The 18,155-nt window shown below is 36.7% G+C and overlaps 1 protein-coding gene across 2 annotated transcripts in view; it reads right to left on the bottom strand.

Moving 5' to 3' along the window:
• rsrc1 (arginine/serine-rich coiled-coil 1) overlaps window positions 1–18,155 on the bottom strand; it is a 124,060-nt gene that overhangs the window by 56,092 nt on the left and 49,813 nt on the right. For both annotated transcript variants that reach the window (XM_024277214.2, XM_024277215.2), the window contains exon 6: window positions 7,822–7,873. In XM_024277214.2, the coding sequence (XP_024132982.1) occupies window positions 7,822–7,873 (52 nt within the window). The remainder of the gene's footprint in view (window positions 1–7,821; window positions 7,874–18,155) is intronic.

Here is an 18,155-nt window from a genome sequence, read left to right as displayed (position 1 = left end):
GTATTTACTATTTTAGGACGATAATGCACTTATATTATGAGTTTTTTCCTTTGATGTTAAGTTTTCTGTGTTGAAGTTAGGGAATGAGGTCTACTTGGGAGGTAAAATACTTTTTCAAAGAGATTGGACGTATGCAGTTACGCAGCCACAAGAGCGCTTTCTTGCTGCATAAATTTACAACAATCATGATTAACAACTTTGACCACAGTAATAGGAGAAATGCGATTACATTCCTGGCATAATTGCCCAGCACCGACAATGAAGAATAGTATGTCAGAGGGAAGAAATTACTCCAAATCATGGAGGCAGGAAAGCGCAATGGAACACTTGGCTGCAATCCATTTATGTTTAATCCAAGGCCAATTGGGCTGTCACATCAATTAAAACCTTGTAGAAATATTTACAAGCGCAAGCTGTGGAGACAGCTCAATCTTTAACATCAACAACAAAAAAAAATCTTTGCGCACCTACAGTTAAAAGATTCACATTTCTTCCCTCTTTACCCTTGAAACCATTAATCACATGTAACATGAGTTGCAGCAACATTTTGTAGGTTATAATTTAACAAAATACATTAATTTGACTTTTTCTTAATTTAAGTTTTCTTCTAAAATTCCCTTTAAAAACAAAAAAGCACTATTGTAATGAGATTACTTAGTTAAGTTTACTTAACAGTAACTGACTAGCAAAATGTAAGGTGGCTGCAAATTAGATTAATCATTCATCTTCAATTGCCGCTTTGCTCATCTGCAAATAATTAGTCGCATGCATTTGCATCAAAATTATTTAAACCATATGTTGCAAAATTATGGGAAGCAGCAAATTAAAATGGTTCTTTATCTGTTATGGAAATGTCTTCATGTTGAGAGAAAAGCCAGAAAGGGGGAGGAGGGAAAGCTCAGCGTGCGTCTATGACCACCAACGGGGAGGCGAGTTAAATGGGTGAGGAGAGTAGGGGGTGGGGGGCATTAATGATGATGCATTTGGATTTGAACATACTTGTAGCAGCCTTTCTCACAAACTCACCAGATGCTGTTTGAAATCTGCCCACATGTAGAAGAAAAGCACATTTTTCCCCCCTTAATCTCTTTCTTTCTTGCTTTTACGCACACACGTGCACAGATTCAGAGCAGCCGTGCAGCTCAGTTTATACAACACAAACTATTCTCTGTGGGAAACAAGTAACGCTGGTCTTTATAATGAAGTTTATTTATGAAGACCACACTTATTACGTCAGGAAAAGCATTGATTTATATGTCAAAATATATTTAATAATTTGATCAAAGTCACTAACAAAAATAAAAACTTTTTTTAGGGAGGGAAGTAAAGGGATTTTTTTTAGTATAGTTTTAAGGCTTTAACAACAATTTCAAATATTTTTGGTTTTACTAGTTAGAACTTAGCAAAGTGTAAAATTGCATTTTTATAATAAAAAAATGTTTTTTTTACCCATAAATGAAGGAATTGATCCCTCAACAAGTACATTGATTTGTTATCATGGCTCAGACAACAACAAATACAACAACTACAGATAGTAACAGATAAAAAATAAAACTAAAATATGTTAATTAGAATTAAATATTTACATTTAATAAATACTACCAGGAGATCAAGATTTATCTGCCAGAACTAGCTTTACGCATAAAAAAAATAAGCCAATGATTGAATGAACAGTTATATTTACCAATTGACACCAGTTGATGCAAGTAAACATCAAATCACTTCTGCTCCTATTTTTCCTTACTACTTGAGAGCTAAAACACAAGTGGAAAGGGGTTAAGACTGAAGCAGCTTTTAGTTAGACACAGTTCTGGATCTGGTTTCAGGTCCATTTTTATTCTTTATTTTTTTTGCTCTGATACAATACTTAGAAAAAACAAAAATGGTCCATAATGTGTTGACAAGTTAATGAGATGTAGGCTATGTCTGAATTCCTTCCCTACTCACTATATAGTGCATTCGCCATTTTGTAGCCATTTGTCCGAATCTACAATTCCTAAATCGAGTGCCATAGAAATTTCCCAGAAGTCTTTGCGAAAAACTAGTGTGCATCGATGCGCACTAGTACATTAGTGAATATAGACTAAAATGCACAGAAGTCGAACAATTTTTGTGTAAAAAAATCATGTAATTTTTTAATAAACTATCCACGTTTTCATTACACAGTGGAGTCACAAATAGACGTTGTAAAATATTTGTTTTGACTATATTTTCACTTTGTGAAATCGGTGTCGTCATATCCAGCGTTAAAAAAAAGAAAGACAAGTAGTGCGCATGGTGTTCCAATTTCTTTTAAAAACCAGAGCAATAGAAAGTCCCACACTATATAGTTCTATGTCTACATTATAAACAGATCTTAAAAGCTTCAAGCATTAAAATGTTTCATATTTGACATGAATTTTCTCAAAAAACATTATACAGCAGTAAACCTTTATGAACCTGTTGACTATGTAATAAGTTATTTTATTTAAAGTAAACTTGAAAAGATTACATTGAAATATCTGTTGTTAAAGACCTGGAGTATACCAAGCGTAAAGCTTAAATTTGATTAAATAAGCTAACATAATTGTTATATATATGTATTTCATCTTAGGGTGGGGTTATTGACCAATCCCCTATGTTACTGTAAAGTACACGAAGCTGCTTCTAGGGTTGGTGATTTCTCTTTGCCCACAAACAGAGGAGGTGGGGGCTGTGGAAACACAAGCTTACTTACAGAGAAAGGGCACAAGAAGGACCCGTCTTTATTATACCCATAAAACAAACCAAAAAATCAATTGTACATAAACCTCTGAACCTTTCAGCTCTTAGGTCACCCAGTCCTGCATGCAACCTGCTCGTGTCTCTGAACCGCTAGATTTGCTCTGACCAGAAATGATCTGATCACACAGGGAACAGGTTTGAGTCCTATCTTTCAATTCATGTGATCTATTAAAGCACAGGTGTCTTAAAAAAATAATAATAATATAAATATATATTTTTTTACGTTTTTTCTGAATTGAAATATCTGTTGGTTGTTCTTCTTTCAAACTTGTTAACCTGGAGGGAGTGAGTCACTCTGCTACAAGGTGAGCATTGGAGAGTGTTTGTTGAAATATTCCTCAGGTATTTTGGTGTTGTGTAAGTGCAGGGCCCACTTCACCGTCTCTTTCTCTATCCGAGACATAATTACGAGTGTTGACTGGAACAGTGAGGTAATGGCACATAAATCTAACTGATCAATGGTTACAGAGGCTAAATTACAGGACAACCCTGAGCCATTATCCTCCCAAAGGACAACAGGGGAAGCATTCCTGAACAGATGCAACGGGGATTTCTGAGGCCAGAAATCAAAGAAAAAAGAAGTAAAGTTGGATTTTTTTTATAAAGAAAAAAGCATAAACAACACTGCTAACTTGAAATGCTTTCATTGATATTACAAGCCTTAAAATTTGCTTTGTTTAGTTTTAATGCAAGATATGTGGAGTCCTGTCTGTACTTAGCTGCATTTATAAATAAAACCTTCATTTTTAATTAGTGAATTCAAGACTAGTAATAAATTAAAGCTGGACATATAAAACACATTGGATAAAAAATTTGACTTTCAGTTAGTTTTGTAGCTTTGCAAAATACTATTATTTCAAATGCTTCACCTTTCTGTTGAAATAAAATTCCCTAATCACTAAAGGATATTTATGAATAACGAATTTATTCTCCTAATGAACATGACTTGACTAATTTGACTGACAGACAGTTTAGGGAACTTTTTAGCAGCACTTTACAACTGAAATTTGATCATAGTCCTGTACTGATTGTACAAGGCAGATAATAGTTCACAATAAAACCTAAATATTGCAGCTCTCACATGTTTTACAATTCATTTGGTAACATTAAATTAACAAAAAATCTTAGACGTATTGATTTAAAACAATGCTTGCATTTTGGAATGAATGTGAAAAATATTAAAATGAAAATTATTTGCTTTAATATAAAATTTCAGAATCCCTAAAATGATATAAAGACATTATCTAAAAAGCTTGATCCTGTCCTTGCCTCACTGTGTCCGTCACCCCTCACTGTCACAGAACAAAGAGTGGTCGCCACCTAAATGTGGCGCATTAGCTCTTTAGTTCCAGAGGGGGTAAGGAGACACCCTCCATGTATGTGGTCTGTTCAGCCCACATCTGTCAGGCCTTAAGGGCTGGGGTGGTGGGAGGGACAGTGGGATGAAGATGCATAAGGAATACATGAAGGGAAAAAATCTGAAAGTGTTAGATGAAAGTGTCAACTTTTTTGAAGTGTTCTATTACAGCAGAAAAATCCAACAAGCTGTGTTTACAATTTAGTGTGACATGCTATTCTGCTTGACCAATTAGGTGTTGCCTTGTTTTTTTATTTCTTTAAAAGTAAAAAAGTAAAAAAAAAAATAATACACAACTGAACACATAAGAATGTTAAAGTTACAGCATTCTATAGACTATTTAGTAAAATATTGCTCTAGTCAAGTAATTTTTTACTCATCTTTCTTTAAATACAGGGTTGTTTTCATGTTTCTTACTATATATACTTTTTATTTTATGTGAACAAAATGATTTTATTCTTGACAATATAGAAAAAGCACTTAAGAATAGAATACCTTTTTATCTATAGCACTTTTCCCAGGAAGAGTAACAAAGCACTTTACAAAAGGAGCATAAAATCAAATCAAAACACAGAGAGGTAATAAAATCCAATAACAATGAAAACTAAAAAGATAATAAAACTCAGTAAAATGTAGTAAAACAAGATTTAAGATCAACTAAAAGCTCTGTTGAATAAAAATGGACTTAAACTTGAGAAATTAACATTAAGGACTGTTTTCATACTGTTAATCAACTTTTTAATTTAACATAATTACTTTAATATTTATAATTACTAAAATATTGTGTTAAGTACCGATTTTACTATGTTGTCACAATTGTGTAAAATAATATAAATATTTCCTTATGTCATACTTTTTTAAATATAATTTAATAATTAATGGGTTGTAATTGACACCAGAGATACAATAAAAATATACAAGCTTCTTCATACTCATTACCCCAACAAATATGCAAGTATTTTTAAGTAGTTTTGCTTTTAAGGCACAGCATTTTTTAGAATTATAAAAGGAAAAAAATATAAAAGAAGATTCATATTTGACCCATCAGCATCAAAGAATGTTACAGATCGACACTGATCACATAAAAAACCCCAAAGTAGCTGAAGAGCTGTCTCAACCTTCATTGTACAAAACATCAAATTTAGAAAAGAGAATTTGAAATTTCGTTTTAACCGCCTGCTGTTACCTGTCAAACCAAAAGAAAAGGAATAATTCATGGCAGAAATGCACTTCCAAGTTCAAGCCTTTCATGAGATCTTAAGAATTGTTTGTTTTCCTGCCGTCAAAGGCTTAATAAGGGAGACGAAGAAAGTTTTGATGACCTCTGGCCCTCAGGTCCTAAGTGGGTGTTCTGAAAACACTCCCTATTGACAAGTGAATAAGTAGATGCCCGTTGCCGTGCTCAGTATTTGTGCTCATTTGAGTGGAAATGGACACGGCTGTGAAAAGAGCCTGAACCCAGGCGGAGAGCTGCAAAGAAAAAAAAGAGTATAGTGCACTGGTGCCTTGAAGATTTAGTGTTTGAGGAGCTGGGCAGGTAATTCTAGCAACAAAAACGCACAAAAAAGGTGGAACAAGAACAAAATAGAACAGCATGCATGACAACTGTTCCTTTTTTAAAAAACTTTATTGTGTTTGTGGGAAAAAGTGTTTCTGCAATCGATTTAATGCAACTAGAAACCCTGAGTAGACATTACAAAGTACTGTACTGTGTATAACATGGAGAACTGTGCTCTTTATGACTATGATTGATCATAAATCAATCCTAGTTGATTCAAATTATAAATACAAAAGGGGTGGAATGATCTTGTGAAATAATTTATAGACGCGTTTACAGACAAGTGTACTTCGAGTGAGAGTGTGTTTGTGTGAATGCAATATGTAGGCCAAGCAGGAAGTGACCCATAAACATATCCATCCAGCCCTTTCATTGGGGGCCAGCCCTGCGCTTCTCATCCCTCCCCATCCTACGCCAATGTCTCTCTCTCCCCCTCTCTCTCTTTTTCACACACACAAACACAAACACACACTTAAAGCCCCCAGTGAGTGCTAAGCAGGCCAGCGGGCCAGCCGAAGGGGCTCATTACAGGTCCACAGAGCCCCCCAACACAAAAGCCTGAGCCGCTTTAGCCATAGGATGATCTGCTCTCTACTGACTAGAGAGAGTCCATAGATGGACAAAAGAATGGAGGGGAGGGAGGGGCAGGGGAGAGAAAGAGATGCAGGAGAGTGGAGAAGAGGAAAGAAGAGCCGCGGGCTTCAAGGATGTCAGGAGACCCCGAGAGAGAAAGCCTGGCGGGCTCTCAGAGAGGAACGGAGGGAAAGAGGGAGAGGGAGGAGGAGAAGGCTTAAGCCACACAGCTACGTCAGGACATTAACATTCACACAACCTCCCAACATCTGCTGCTTCCTTCTCGGCCTCCATCCATATCTCCCTCTGCCCGCTAACAAGATTGGAACAAAAACCGCGAAACAACCAAAAAAAAAGTGCAGACGGAAAGGAGAGGAACAAGACAAGTAAGGGGACGAAATTTGGCAGCAAAAGCACTTAGCAGCTGCAAATAATACAAAAAGACAATATTTAGCATGAAACTAAAGGACACAGGACTGAAGTTCAAAGTCATTACCCCTTTTCAGTTTACTGTAAATCTTCATTGCAGGCATGATCGTGAGCATCAGAAGGCCTGAAACAATCCAGTCTGGGCTGTGAGGTGACAGAGCCATAAACCTGCTCTTCTGAAAGTCTCTTTGAGATGGAGAAAAACCAGAAACAAAGTCCGTCCCATTAAAGCTCCTCTTTCAGTCCAGAGTCTAGACTGCTCCGATGCACTCAGAGACACAAAGCTTCCCTGTCATTATCACTGAGGGAGCGCAGGGTGTCTTATAAGCAATAAAACCAAAAGAACTGTCAAATAAAACTTTATTTAAACAATGATGTTCGATCTGTGCTAACATAAAAAAAGCAAAAAGCTTCAAGTAATTTGAAATGATGCTGCGAGTCAAACATGCCTGCATAAGTTCAACTCATTAAAATCACATCAAGGGATGGCAGTGTTGCTCTTTGGCCTAACAGAGAGCTGAGGAAAGTCCTAAGTTAGGTAAGTACGAAGCGGGCGGGTGCTTTATAGATGATGTATAGACGCCTGGTCCTTTCATATATTTCCTGTGGTGAAATTAGAGCCTGTTCTGAAGTGCTCCCTCTCTCTTTTCTGTATGTGTGTGTATGACTGTAAACATGAAGACATCTTTCTCCACAGTCAATCTCTGCCTGTCACATCTGGCTCGCAACTCCAGCCCTGGAATACACACTGGAATATATACACCGTGTGCATGGTGACATCTATGACTTATGTACTGGGAGGAGTGTTTGAAATTAAGCTGCAGTGAATATGGGCCTACGAGCACTCAAGGCGGAGGGCGTGCATGAGTGCAGTTGTCAGTGTGTGTGTGGGAAAACAATTCATCGACCACTTGAAATGGAGGCTAGCAGGGGTCAGCTAGCAGGGGTCAGACATACAGCAACATATCAAGCAGGGGAACACAATTAAATAAGGTTTTTACGTCAGAAATCACGTGTGTACTTTTAGTCCTAAATGTCTTTAGGGTGTGATTTAACAAAACACTGATAACATGTACAATGTTTTAACAAAAATGGAACAAAGTACATTTTGGCAAGATGTATAGCCATCATTCCCACTTACCTGCAGCTTGTAAGACCATATGCATACGAACTTTGGCCTGCTCCGCTGGAGTCTACAAAGAACAGAAAGAGGCAATTATATATCGATAATATCATCTTCTTTTATTTTTCATTTTTCAATCAAGTCAAAATTAATCATCCAAAGTTTATTTCTATATATGTCTCATTTGTTTGTCTTCTGAAGTATTTTTTGTTTTGATTGTTTCCACTCCAATCCAAAAGCCAAAAATGAATCAAAACATCTTCATTTCCTAACAGTCACGGAAATAATGAGTTAATTTGAGGAGCTTAAACTTGATAGAATTAACGACGGTAGAAAACACCAGTTTGAGCAAATGTAAACATAAATATATTCCTTTTCAGTTTCCTGTATTTCCTGTACGCTTTTATGGCGCTCATAGGTGACATTTCGCTTTTCACTTGCAACAAAAACAATCAAACTGTGACAACAAGATATGGTTGCATTTTTTCCCTATTATTTTGCAGAATAGCAACCTTCTGCAGACACAGTCTGAACGGGCATCTTTGATGGCTCATTAAGTTGAAAATGTTTCCCTCTTGTAATTACAACACAAGGCTTTAATGTCAGGATAATCATCTCTCTTATGTGCTGCTCATGATCTTGAACCTTAAGAAAACGTGTGATATTTAACTATCATTGAGGAGAGGGCTGAGAGCTTATGTGACCTACATAAAAGGAAGTCTATTTAATAAGGCCAGGTCAACAGCTTTTTGTTGTCGAAGATAAATAGTAGACTCAAAAGCCTCGTTTCCAGTGGTCCGGTATGGTAAGGAGTGGTACTGTATGGACCAGTTAATTCTGGGTAGCGTTTCACTAAGCGGTTTGTTTTCAGGGCATATGCGTGGTGTAGACTGCTAGCGTGTCATTCCGTCATTGTAACGCGATGACTAGAAAAGCAACAACAATGGAAGTCATCCAGCAGCTCGTCTTTTTCTTGCTTTACTTTTTGTACACCATGTTTAACAGCAATTTAATGTTTGAGAGAAGATTGTGAATACCACCGTACAGAGGAAAACGGAAATGCTAGGTAAAATGGTAAAATGAGCGCTATATTGGTGCTTTCTAATGTCTTCTTTACTTTCTGCCAATCAATGGGGAGCAACAGTGGCTCCCCATCCATTTTTATATGGGCCGATGGTCGACGACTGATGGGGGCCCCTGAAGAGGTATGGGTCAGATTTGTTTAATGGGTCTATTTTAAAATGAAAATGCTGAAAGTTTTTTCAGAATTGAACCAGTAACATACAAAAAAAATACACATGCACCTTCACGGATGCATCAGATGACAGCATCTCCAGGATTATCATTTTATGAATGGGTATCCTTCTGACTCTGAATAGTTACAGTTACCTGTGCATGCAACAGCTAAATATTGCAGAGGGTCTTATAAAAGTCTTTAGAAGAATAAATATTAATACAGGCAGTTCACACTGTCATCTAGAAACCTCAAGCTAACGTAAACAATGAACAGTTAGTAGATTAGTGTGTCTGCACACTTCATACTCTCATGTTGGGTGGGTCAATCAGGAGTAGGGCTGTACTTTAAAGACCCGCTCCAATCAAAATAGTGTTATGTCTTTTGGCTTCTAACTATGCACAAAGTTCACTCATTAAATGTTATGGATGAAAACGTAGGAGGAAATGCATTATTTCCATTACAAACATATTCTTGTGGCATTTTTTTTAAAGATGGGGGACATACATAAATAAAGAAAATTAAGCTAAAAAATTGTTTTAAGAGTTTTTTTTTGTTTTTTTTTTTTTTTTTTAATTCAGATCATTGTGAATCAGATGATAAAATGCAATTGGAAAAGGCATGTGGCAGCGAGGTAGATGCTATAATCAAAGGCCCGAAGGTTCCCTACTCCACTCCATTCCAATGCATCCATTTGCAGACAAATAGAGACAAGGAAAAGCTTTGTTTTCCTTCTCTGAGCTGGCATTTGGCTCAGAACTATTTGCTCGCCATATTTCTTGCACCTTTAATGTTAGTTTGGGATTGTGAGGGGCTGTAAGCTAGCGGGAAAGAGTGTAAACAAAGGGATGATGGGAAATCAGGGAAGGCTTACTCTGTTACAACAGTTCTTCCTACAAATTAGAGGTGAATTGCAGATACATTCCAGTGACTTTGCAGAAACTATGTCAAAGAAACCCACACAAGTGTTTTTATTTCACCTAAAAGACCAGTGGGAACACTTTGAAAGTAGATCAAAAGATGATTGGAGTGGGACTCTAAAAGATAAAAACCACTGATCACTAAAAAATGAATCTCAACTTAAACCTAACTTAAAATTTATACTAATTTTAACATTAATATATTAATATATTTTCCTTTGTAGCAATTGTATTTTTTTGACAAAAACTGCTTTTAATTATGTTTTAATATAAGAAATAAAAGTTGTATTTATGCTGGTTCAACCTTTTACTCAGTTCAAACAAGTTATGTAAAAGTTTGTTTTTTTTTATTACCAAATAAAATTGATTTTATACAAGTCAAATAGTGAATCCAAATTGAATTGCTTCAGTTATTTGGCAGTGAAACCGAGCCCTAGTCAGTACTGGCATGATCTTGTAATGCTGGCACCCATAATTTTGTAATTTGTTTTGAGATAAACAACTAAGCAACCCACTCACATCTGCATGTTTCTTTTTTTATGTATGTATGTGATTTGAGGTTTATTTTTGTTGCCTGGGCCAGACAGGAAGTCATTCCTTAGGGATGACCTTCTCATTTACATTACCACACAGCTGTCTGAGAGATCATAAAGCCCAATCAGACAGCCACCACACTTCCACACCTTCATCCATGTAATCTCACACTAAAACAGCTGTGTCCCTCAGGCTAAAATATATTTTACCCATGATAATCTTTAACCGGAGCCATTAAAGCGACTGTACGCGCAAAATGTCCTCGGAGTACCAAGGGACAACTTCAGCGAGCTACTAGAATCGTCATCTGTAAAAACGAAAAAACCTGCTGTTGGGGAAGGCAGCATCTCTGACACACCAGGGAGAATCAATGAGGAAGAGATGAAGAGAAATTTAGAGACAAAGAACAAGAGAGGGAGAAGTGAAAAGGGAAGAGAGAAAACAAAAGCTGCTGTAACAAGTCTTTGGAGAGTTGGATAAGAGGGCACAGAGAGCACATTTTAAAAAGATCACAGCCAAAGACTCAACATATTCCCCTTTCTTTTGTGCCGGCGTGCACATGTGTGTGCGCTCATCAGAAACATTTAGCAGGCGTGACTGGGAGAGGGCCGTGTGCTCTGACAGCTGTATTGGGAGGCATGGCCCCTTTTCCTGACATGCCTTCAAAAGGTCCTAGCTGTAATTCTAATATCATTGCTATTAGATTTGAGGGTCTTAATTGTCAAGAAAGAATGATGGCTACGACAGGACACGGAGCTATAAAAGCTGAGTACGCTGCAGATTGCTCTTGGAGGATTTTTTTTTTCCTCTCAGCTACTGTGGCAAAGCGGCCCTTGTTACCATGCAGCAGCAGAGACTGTGTGTAAGATTAGAGAGAAATTAAATGCTAATGGGGATGGGATTTGAATCTGCTGCCTGGGAGCATCATTTAGACGACGAGGCCGGGGCGTAGCTGACAGGCAGCGCTTCTTCCCTCCTCCGCCTCTTCCTACTCGCCTGGCTCTTCCCATCTCTTGACTACCTACATCACTCGCAGGAAAAATCGGATTTATCAAACTGTAAACTTGTCACTTTGTAAAAATGTCACTTTTCGATGGCGGCAGGGGAAATATAATGACCTCCTTTAATGTAGTTATGTCAGGGTGCCGCATCCTAGATGGAACACACGCCGGGGTACAACACCGACAGTGACTGAGGCATACTTAATGCAACATAGGTGCAATTGCGTGTGCGTGCATGACAGCAGCAGGTGACAGCAGATCACACCCACATTGAAAGGTAGAGCTCCACATACTAAACTACCAACTGATAATATTCCACAGAAGAGGAGGATCGTTCTCATAAAAATGCGCAGACACATTTTTCTCTCCACCCGTCTCCAGAACCAGTTTATTAAGGAAATGTATTTATTTACAGCAAAAAGTGCTTCAAACCCACTTTTATGGTCTTCAGCTTATCCTGAAGACCAATTCCAGTGACTCTGAAATCATCCGTGGTATGATCAGTCACTTCAAGCGGGAGCGCTTCATATGTGTTCTAAGCAATCAGCTTAGTTACAGTTTATTACAACGCCCACTCTGTAATTAAATTAGCATTTGTTTACATTTACCTTGAGGCGAATGCAAATCCGTGTAATTTGAAGCCACGGGTAGACACAGAAGAATTGTCCTGGGTTACATTTGCTGCAGAACAGTCTGCCGGTGGAGTTCAAAAACATTTTCCCTGTCTGGCAAGATCCTCAAGCAATTTAAAGTCCATAAAAGATGACAAAATGCCTGGTAGCTTTAGCAAAAAAAGTTTTCTTTAGGTCTCTTGACCACATTACGGATATTATAGTTATATCAAATTAGCAACACAAGTATGTAAAGTACTTAAAAGTCATTTCATAAATGTGAAGCTTTTCACATAATTCCCCAAAACCACACAGAACATCAGATGTTTTTACTTTCAAAACAAGTTTTTTTTTCTCTCCTCGTAATTGACACGTGCACACCAGCTCCTTTCTTTGTGTCGTTCGTTAGCAAACAATTAAAAGGCATTAATTTTGTTCCCTAGAGACAGATTTATGACCCCCTACTGAGGGAGAAGGGAAGAACCCGCCGCAAAGAAAGAGGCTTTGCTCAGTCGGTGTGTGAACAAACACAAGCAAACATCAGACACCAGGAGAAAAGGATTTGCCTGCATTTACTGTGTGTAGAGAGGTAGAGACTTTGACAGGAAATAATAAATGATTAACAGACTTCTTCTGTTTAATGAAGTTATGTTACAAAGCAATTCATGCAGTGAACGGGCTTCGTTAACTCTCTTGTGGAGCTGGTTGAATGACGACAGAATCATTTTCAATACCTATGTTTCCCCAATAAACCCTGATGTGTGCAAACAGAAAAAAGTCAGTTTATTCTTTCAGCAAGAGCATGAAAGTGAGAACAAATTACAAGCATGTTCCTCAGGTGTTAATAGAAAAATTCACAATTAAAGTTTTTTTCCTCTTTGGAACTATTTATTACATTTTTATAGCTAAGTATTACTTGGTATGTGCCCTGTAGTAATATAATTATTTCATATACTAAATATATTGAACAATTTTGAATTATAAATGTATTTAATTAATTTTTCACTTTTACAAATGTCATGCAAAATAATAATATTGATAAGATATTAAAATTTTAGGATAAGGAGGATAATTTAAAGTTCTCCATGGTATCTTTCTACAAGTGGGTTAAGTATTTCAGATTGGCTATACTACTATACTACTACTCAAATTGTTAGTTAAAAGAAAACAAAAAGTAAACTAGCACTAAAAAAGTTTGATCTAACTTGTATCACTTTCCAAAACCTATTAAGAGAAAACACAATTTTTTTTAACTTTCTTGTAACCATATAATACCATCCCATATAAAACATAGCAAAACTAAGGAAATAATTTAGTTTAAAATAATTATAGCAATATTGGTATAAACATTTGAATTTCATGCTTGTTTTATGTATGGCATCCTGAACAAACGTTCTCTAAGCAATTTCAAAATAAAATTTAAAATTTAACCATTTAGGGCCTCTGAAAACACATTTAATGTGAGTTTTTCCTTCCTTCCTTTTTTCACTTTTTTACTTCTCTGACTAAATAGTGGAATTAGCCACTGAGATCAATATTTTATGAAAAGAAAAAGGAAAAAAAAAAATAAAAAAAAAATAACGGAAGCATCAGCAATCATTCTTAACTATTTTAATCAAAAAGAAGTAAAAAAAAATCAGAGCGGGGAATTGGTTAAAAAATATTTAATTAATCGCAAACCTGAAAAAAAATTGCAATTAATCACAAAATTATTTTTACTTTTTTAAAGTACAGTAAACATTTATTTTTAATTAATGCTGACAATCAATCAAAAAATTAATCAGATTAATCACACATTTTTGTTGTGATTAATCACAATTAATCGCAATGTTTTACTAGTTACATTACATATGACAAAATGCGGCTTCTGAACAAAAACAGGCCAGAGTAAAAAAATGTTTCCTTTATTTTTATTGTCTGAAAAGTTTAAATTTATCAAGTGTTAACTCAGAAGTCTAAATTGACAAATCAACAGTAAGATAAGCTGAACTCTACATTATTTTGTCTACAGTATTACTCCAAGCAAACAAAGACTCTAAAACAAAAAACAAACAAGCAGATATATATTCATAAGAAACAATCCTGCAGACCTAAAAAAAAAAAAAAGAAAAGAAAAAAAAATGAGTAGTAGCTCCGGTCACGTGGCCCAGATGTTCTATATCACTGTGCTGGCTTCTTCAAAACAAACTTTACTTCATCTTCTGGACAAAAACAAGTGGTAAAAGGTGAACTTTCTCTCTGAACTTTTGCTTTATTTAACATATCGTGACGATCAGAATATGTATTGCTTTCCTCTGTCGCTAGAGTCGTGGTTCAGCAACATGTTGTCACGACAACGTGGACCATGGATCAGAGAATCCGCTTTTTGCTATTATTTTCTAAACTGAAAATAATAGCAAGAATAAAGTACAAAAAAACTGATTGAATATTTATTTCTTTTGTAAATAACCATGTATTAGTGGGATAATGACGACAAAATGTTTTAACGCCGTGGAAGCCTGAAACGTCCGAGGCAAAGCAAAAGACCAGTTCTTTGCGAGGTGTAACTAATTTGTGTTAATAAATTTTAACGCGTTAACTCTTTTTGATTAATCACATGCGTTAATACTCACAGCCATTTAAAAAAAGAAAAAAGGCGCTCAAAAAATAGTCAAAAAATCTAGAATATCTGAAGGCAAAAAACAGGGTAGGAACAGGTTGTTCCCACCTCCTCAAAATGAAAAACAATCCCATTACAAATGTACTTTAAATAGATGAGTCTTGCCAGCAGCGGGTGCCCACAGCAGCTTAAATTAGGGTAACTCGTGCTGTAGACATGTCAGGAAGTTGTGCTGAGCATGCTCAGGGTGAACCCCTTCGCTTACCTTATCACAGTGATGAAAGACATGCTGGGACATGCTTTGCAAAGATAAGTGCCCGCTGTCTGTCCCATTAGTCAAAAATAAACACGTCTCATTAGAAAAATAAATACCTCTCACTCTGCTTGGTAAAGACAATACAAGTCTGCGTATAATGAGCACGCAGGAAATTTGGAGTCACGCTTTGTTTGATGGAAGCTTGGTCAACTTATTAATGGTCAAAATGTGCACGATCCAGCAAAAAGGACCATGGTCAGAGTGTAGATAGGTAGCAACAATGCTGTCACAATAATACATCATCTTCTTTGTGATTGGAAGATGAGAAAAAGGAAGAATTAGAAAAACAATGGTCAGTACTAATATTTGCAAACTGGTTAAATAGCACTTTTTAAGAAATCCCAAAAAGGCCTAACAATGAAAAAAACTGCTACTCTTAAAGAAGGATAGAAAAGAAAAATACCAGGATGAAAAAATATGAAAAATCTTGACATTAAAATGACATTAAAATTAATGCAATAATCACCAAGTGACTCTTTGTTCCCCACTAAATAAGCTAAAAAATCAAGTTAAAGAGATGTAAATCTATACATAATTATATATATTATAATGCTCAAAACTTGTATTTTAAACCTTGTATTTTTATAACTCAGATTCCTTTTTACCTTATATTTTTACAACTGATAAAACTAAAATCTAAACAAAATTAATAAAAAAGAAAATTTTAGTAAATAGTAATATTAACGTTTTGCTTTAGAAAAAGTCAAACTTAAAAAAAAATAGGAAATTGTTGCATGAGCAAAGGACTGTATTTTTACCATTTAAATAAGCAATAGGAAATAATAAATGTGTCAAATCTCTTCCAATTATTTAAATTTAAAAAATTGACCGAGCTAATTTACAACATTCTGAAATATATGATTTTTTTAAATTACAGATATAATTGCAACAATTTCGTATATTTTATGATTTTCTGTCAAGGTATTAATCATCCAATACCTCTTTTAAAATAAGTTACTGATTATTCGTGTTTATATTGCATCTTTAGATGTTCTTATTGCAGAGCGAGGTTAACGGACAACCCCAAATGTGTATTTATTTTGCATTAACTCCAGTATTTTCTCTAGACATCCACTATATAACACAGACGTTCAAAGCTGATGGCTTTACCAGGCAACTGGTTGAATACAGAAGAACAAAGATAAAGTTTCAGCATCGGAGAGTCAGTGAGACTCCTCTACTCTGCTTCCAATTTCCAACCGAGAAAGACGGGAATGTGAATAACAACATACAGTGAAATGTAGGCCTGAGTGAACTCGCACATGACGCCACCATGAAGAAGGAAAAAAAAGTTGTGACATCTTCTGTCCATCTATCATTAACATTAATCCTAATAGTGCCACTGTAACCATCATTTTCTGTCAATAAGCAGCTTCAATATACACCCAAATAAACACCAGCCGCCCAAACTAACTCTCTTTATCCTGCAGCTGATATGCTCAATATTCATCTCATTATATTTTTAAAGTCTTCATCTGTTTCCATTTTCTTTCATTTGTTGAATTCCACTCAGGCTTCCTCTGCATCTCCCCTTTTCGCTCGGTGCCTCTCCCTCAACCGACTAAACAACACCGAGATATATCCCATACCCAAAAGAGGACGGGAGGAAAACAGAGCCCCTAGAAAATGCAATATTTCTGTTTTTAATATCGAGGTCTATAAGATCAGGGCAGAGATGGGTTCCATGGCAATATGTTTATTTAGATATTTTTTAAGAAGAAAAAAAAAGTCTGCCTATCAGTGTATGTATTTTGGGGGGCCTGAGCCACTGTATCCCAGCTCATCTTATATGAAAAATAATGTTTTGTATGGCTATGCTTTTATATATAATGGCAATATGCGATCAGGGCTCTTTTACAATGTGCCATACTTCAGGCTAAGGCTAACAGCATTTTATGACCCGCCAGCAGTTCATCTTCATGTCTCAGGCAGGCAGGAGCACTGCATAATAATGTCGTTTCCTGCCCCCAAATGCTATTTCACAGGCCGGGGCTCATTTCTCAAACTTCACCACTTTTACAATTTCCTAAACTTTTATTCCCGTCATTATTACCAACAAGATTTCATTACGTATTTAGAATGTAAACAAGTCTGAGTAATGACACTCCCCCGTCTCCCTGGAATCATTCCCGCTGATGGCTCTGCTGCTATCTCGGGCGTGTGCGCGTTTGTGCAAACACAACAGTGCGAGCGCACGCCGACGCACGCACATGCATATGAAGTCAGAAAAGCGGCACGCACTTCTGCTCTGCCCACATACGAAAGCCACGCATGTGCACACTCATAAAGTGCCCCGGACCAGATACACCTCAAAGGCAGTCATTTAGTGTACGTGTGTGCATGCATGTATGTGTTGCTGATAAAGGGGGAGGTGGAGGGGGCCAAAAGGGGTGGGAGAGAAAGAGAGAGTTTTATACTCAACCCACATAAATCATGTAGAAGAAAAATGAGCAAATGTGCAGGCTAACTCATCTTCTCCCCATCCGGAGAAAATGAAATTCACTGGAATACCTATCAAAACTGCAATCATCCAGAGATAATATCTTCTTTGGTCTATCTGCACTTTCCGATTTAATTTCCTCCATGCCCTTGACATCCAGCGATACCATTAAGATGAAGCACATACAGTAAGGGAGTAGTTCTCACATTTTGATATATGAGATCTCCACGATTAATGTAATATCATTATTTGAAAATTAATGCAATATTTCTTTTGTTTGGGGAGCTTGATTTTTGGGAAACATTCAAGGAGCCGGCCACAGTGACATGGACATTGAGGTAGGGGGGGGCATGTCAATTAGACAAGTGATACTGTGAGACGGGAGGGTCAAAATAGAGGATTTTTTGTATTTTGTAAGGCTGCCCCCCCACTAAACCCACCAACCCCCCATATACACAGGCACATCTTGTTGCGTGCAGAAATGACATTCAATTATATCTGGGCCTTCCCAAAGTCAGAGGTCACCCAAATTACTCCATCATTTAGCAGCACTGTCAAGATGAGAGAGACTGACCCCCCCGTTAAACACACACAGACCCCACCCCCACCTTCCCACACACCCTTTTTTCCTCGCTTTTACGTCTTTCAAACAGCCGCCACATCAAATATCATGAAATCATTAGTGTAATAAGCATGT

This window comes from Oryzias melastigma, linkage group LG13, assembly GCF_002922805.2.
Source record: "Oryzias melastigma strain HK-1 linkage group LG13, ASM292280v2, whole genome shotgun sequence".
Lineage (NCBI taxonomy): Eukaryota > Metazoa > Chordata > Actinopteri > Beloniformes > Adrianichthyidae > Oryzias > Oryzias melastigma.
Note: the sequence above shows the minus strand (reverse complement) of the source record. Positions and strands in the feature narration are given on the sequence as shown.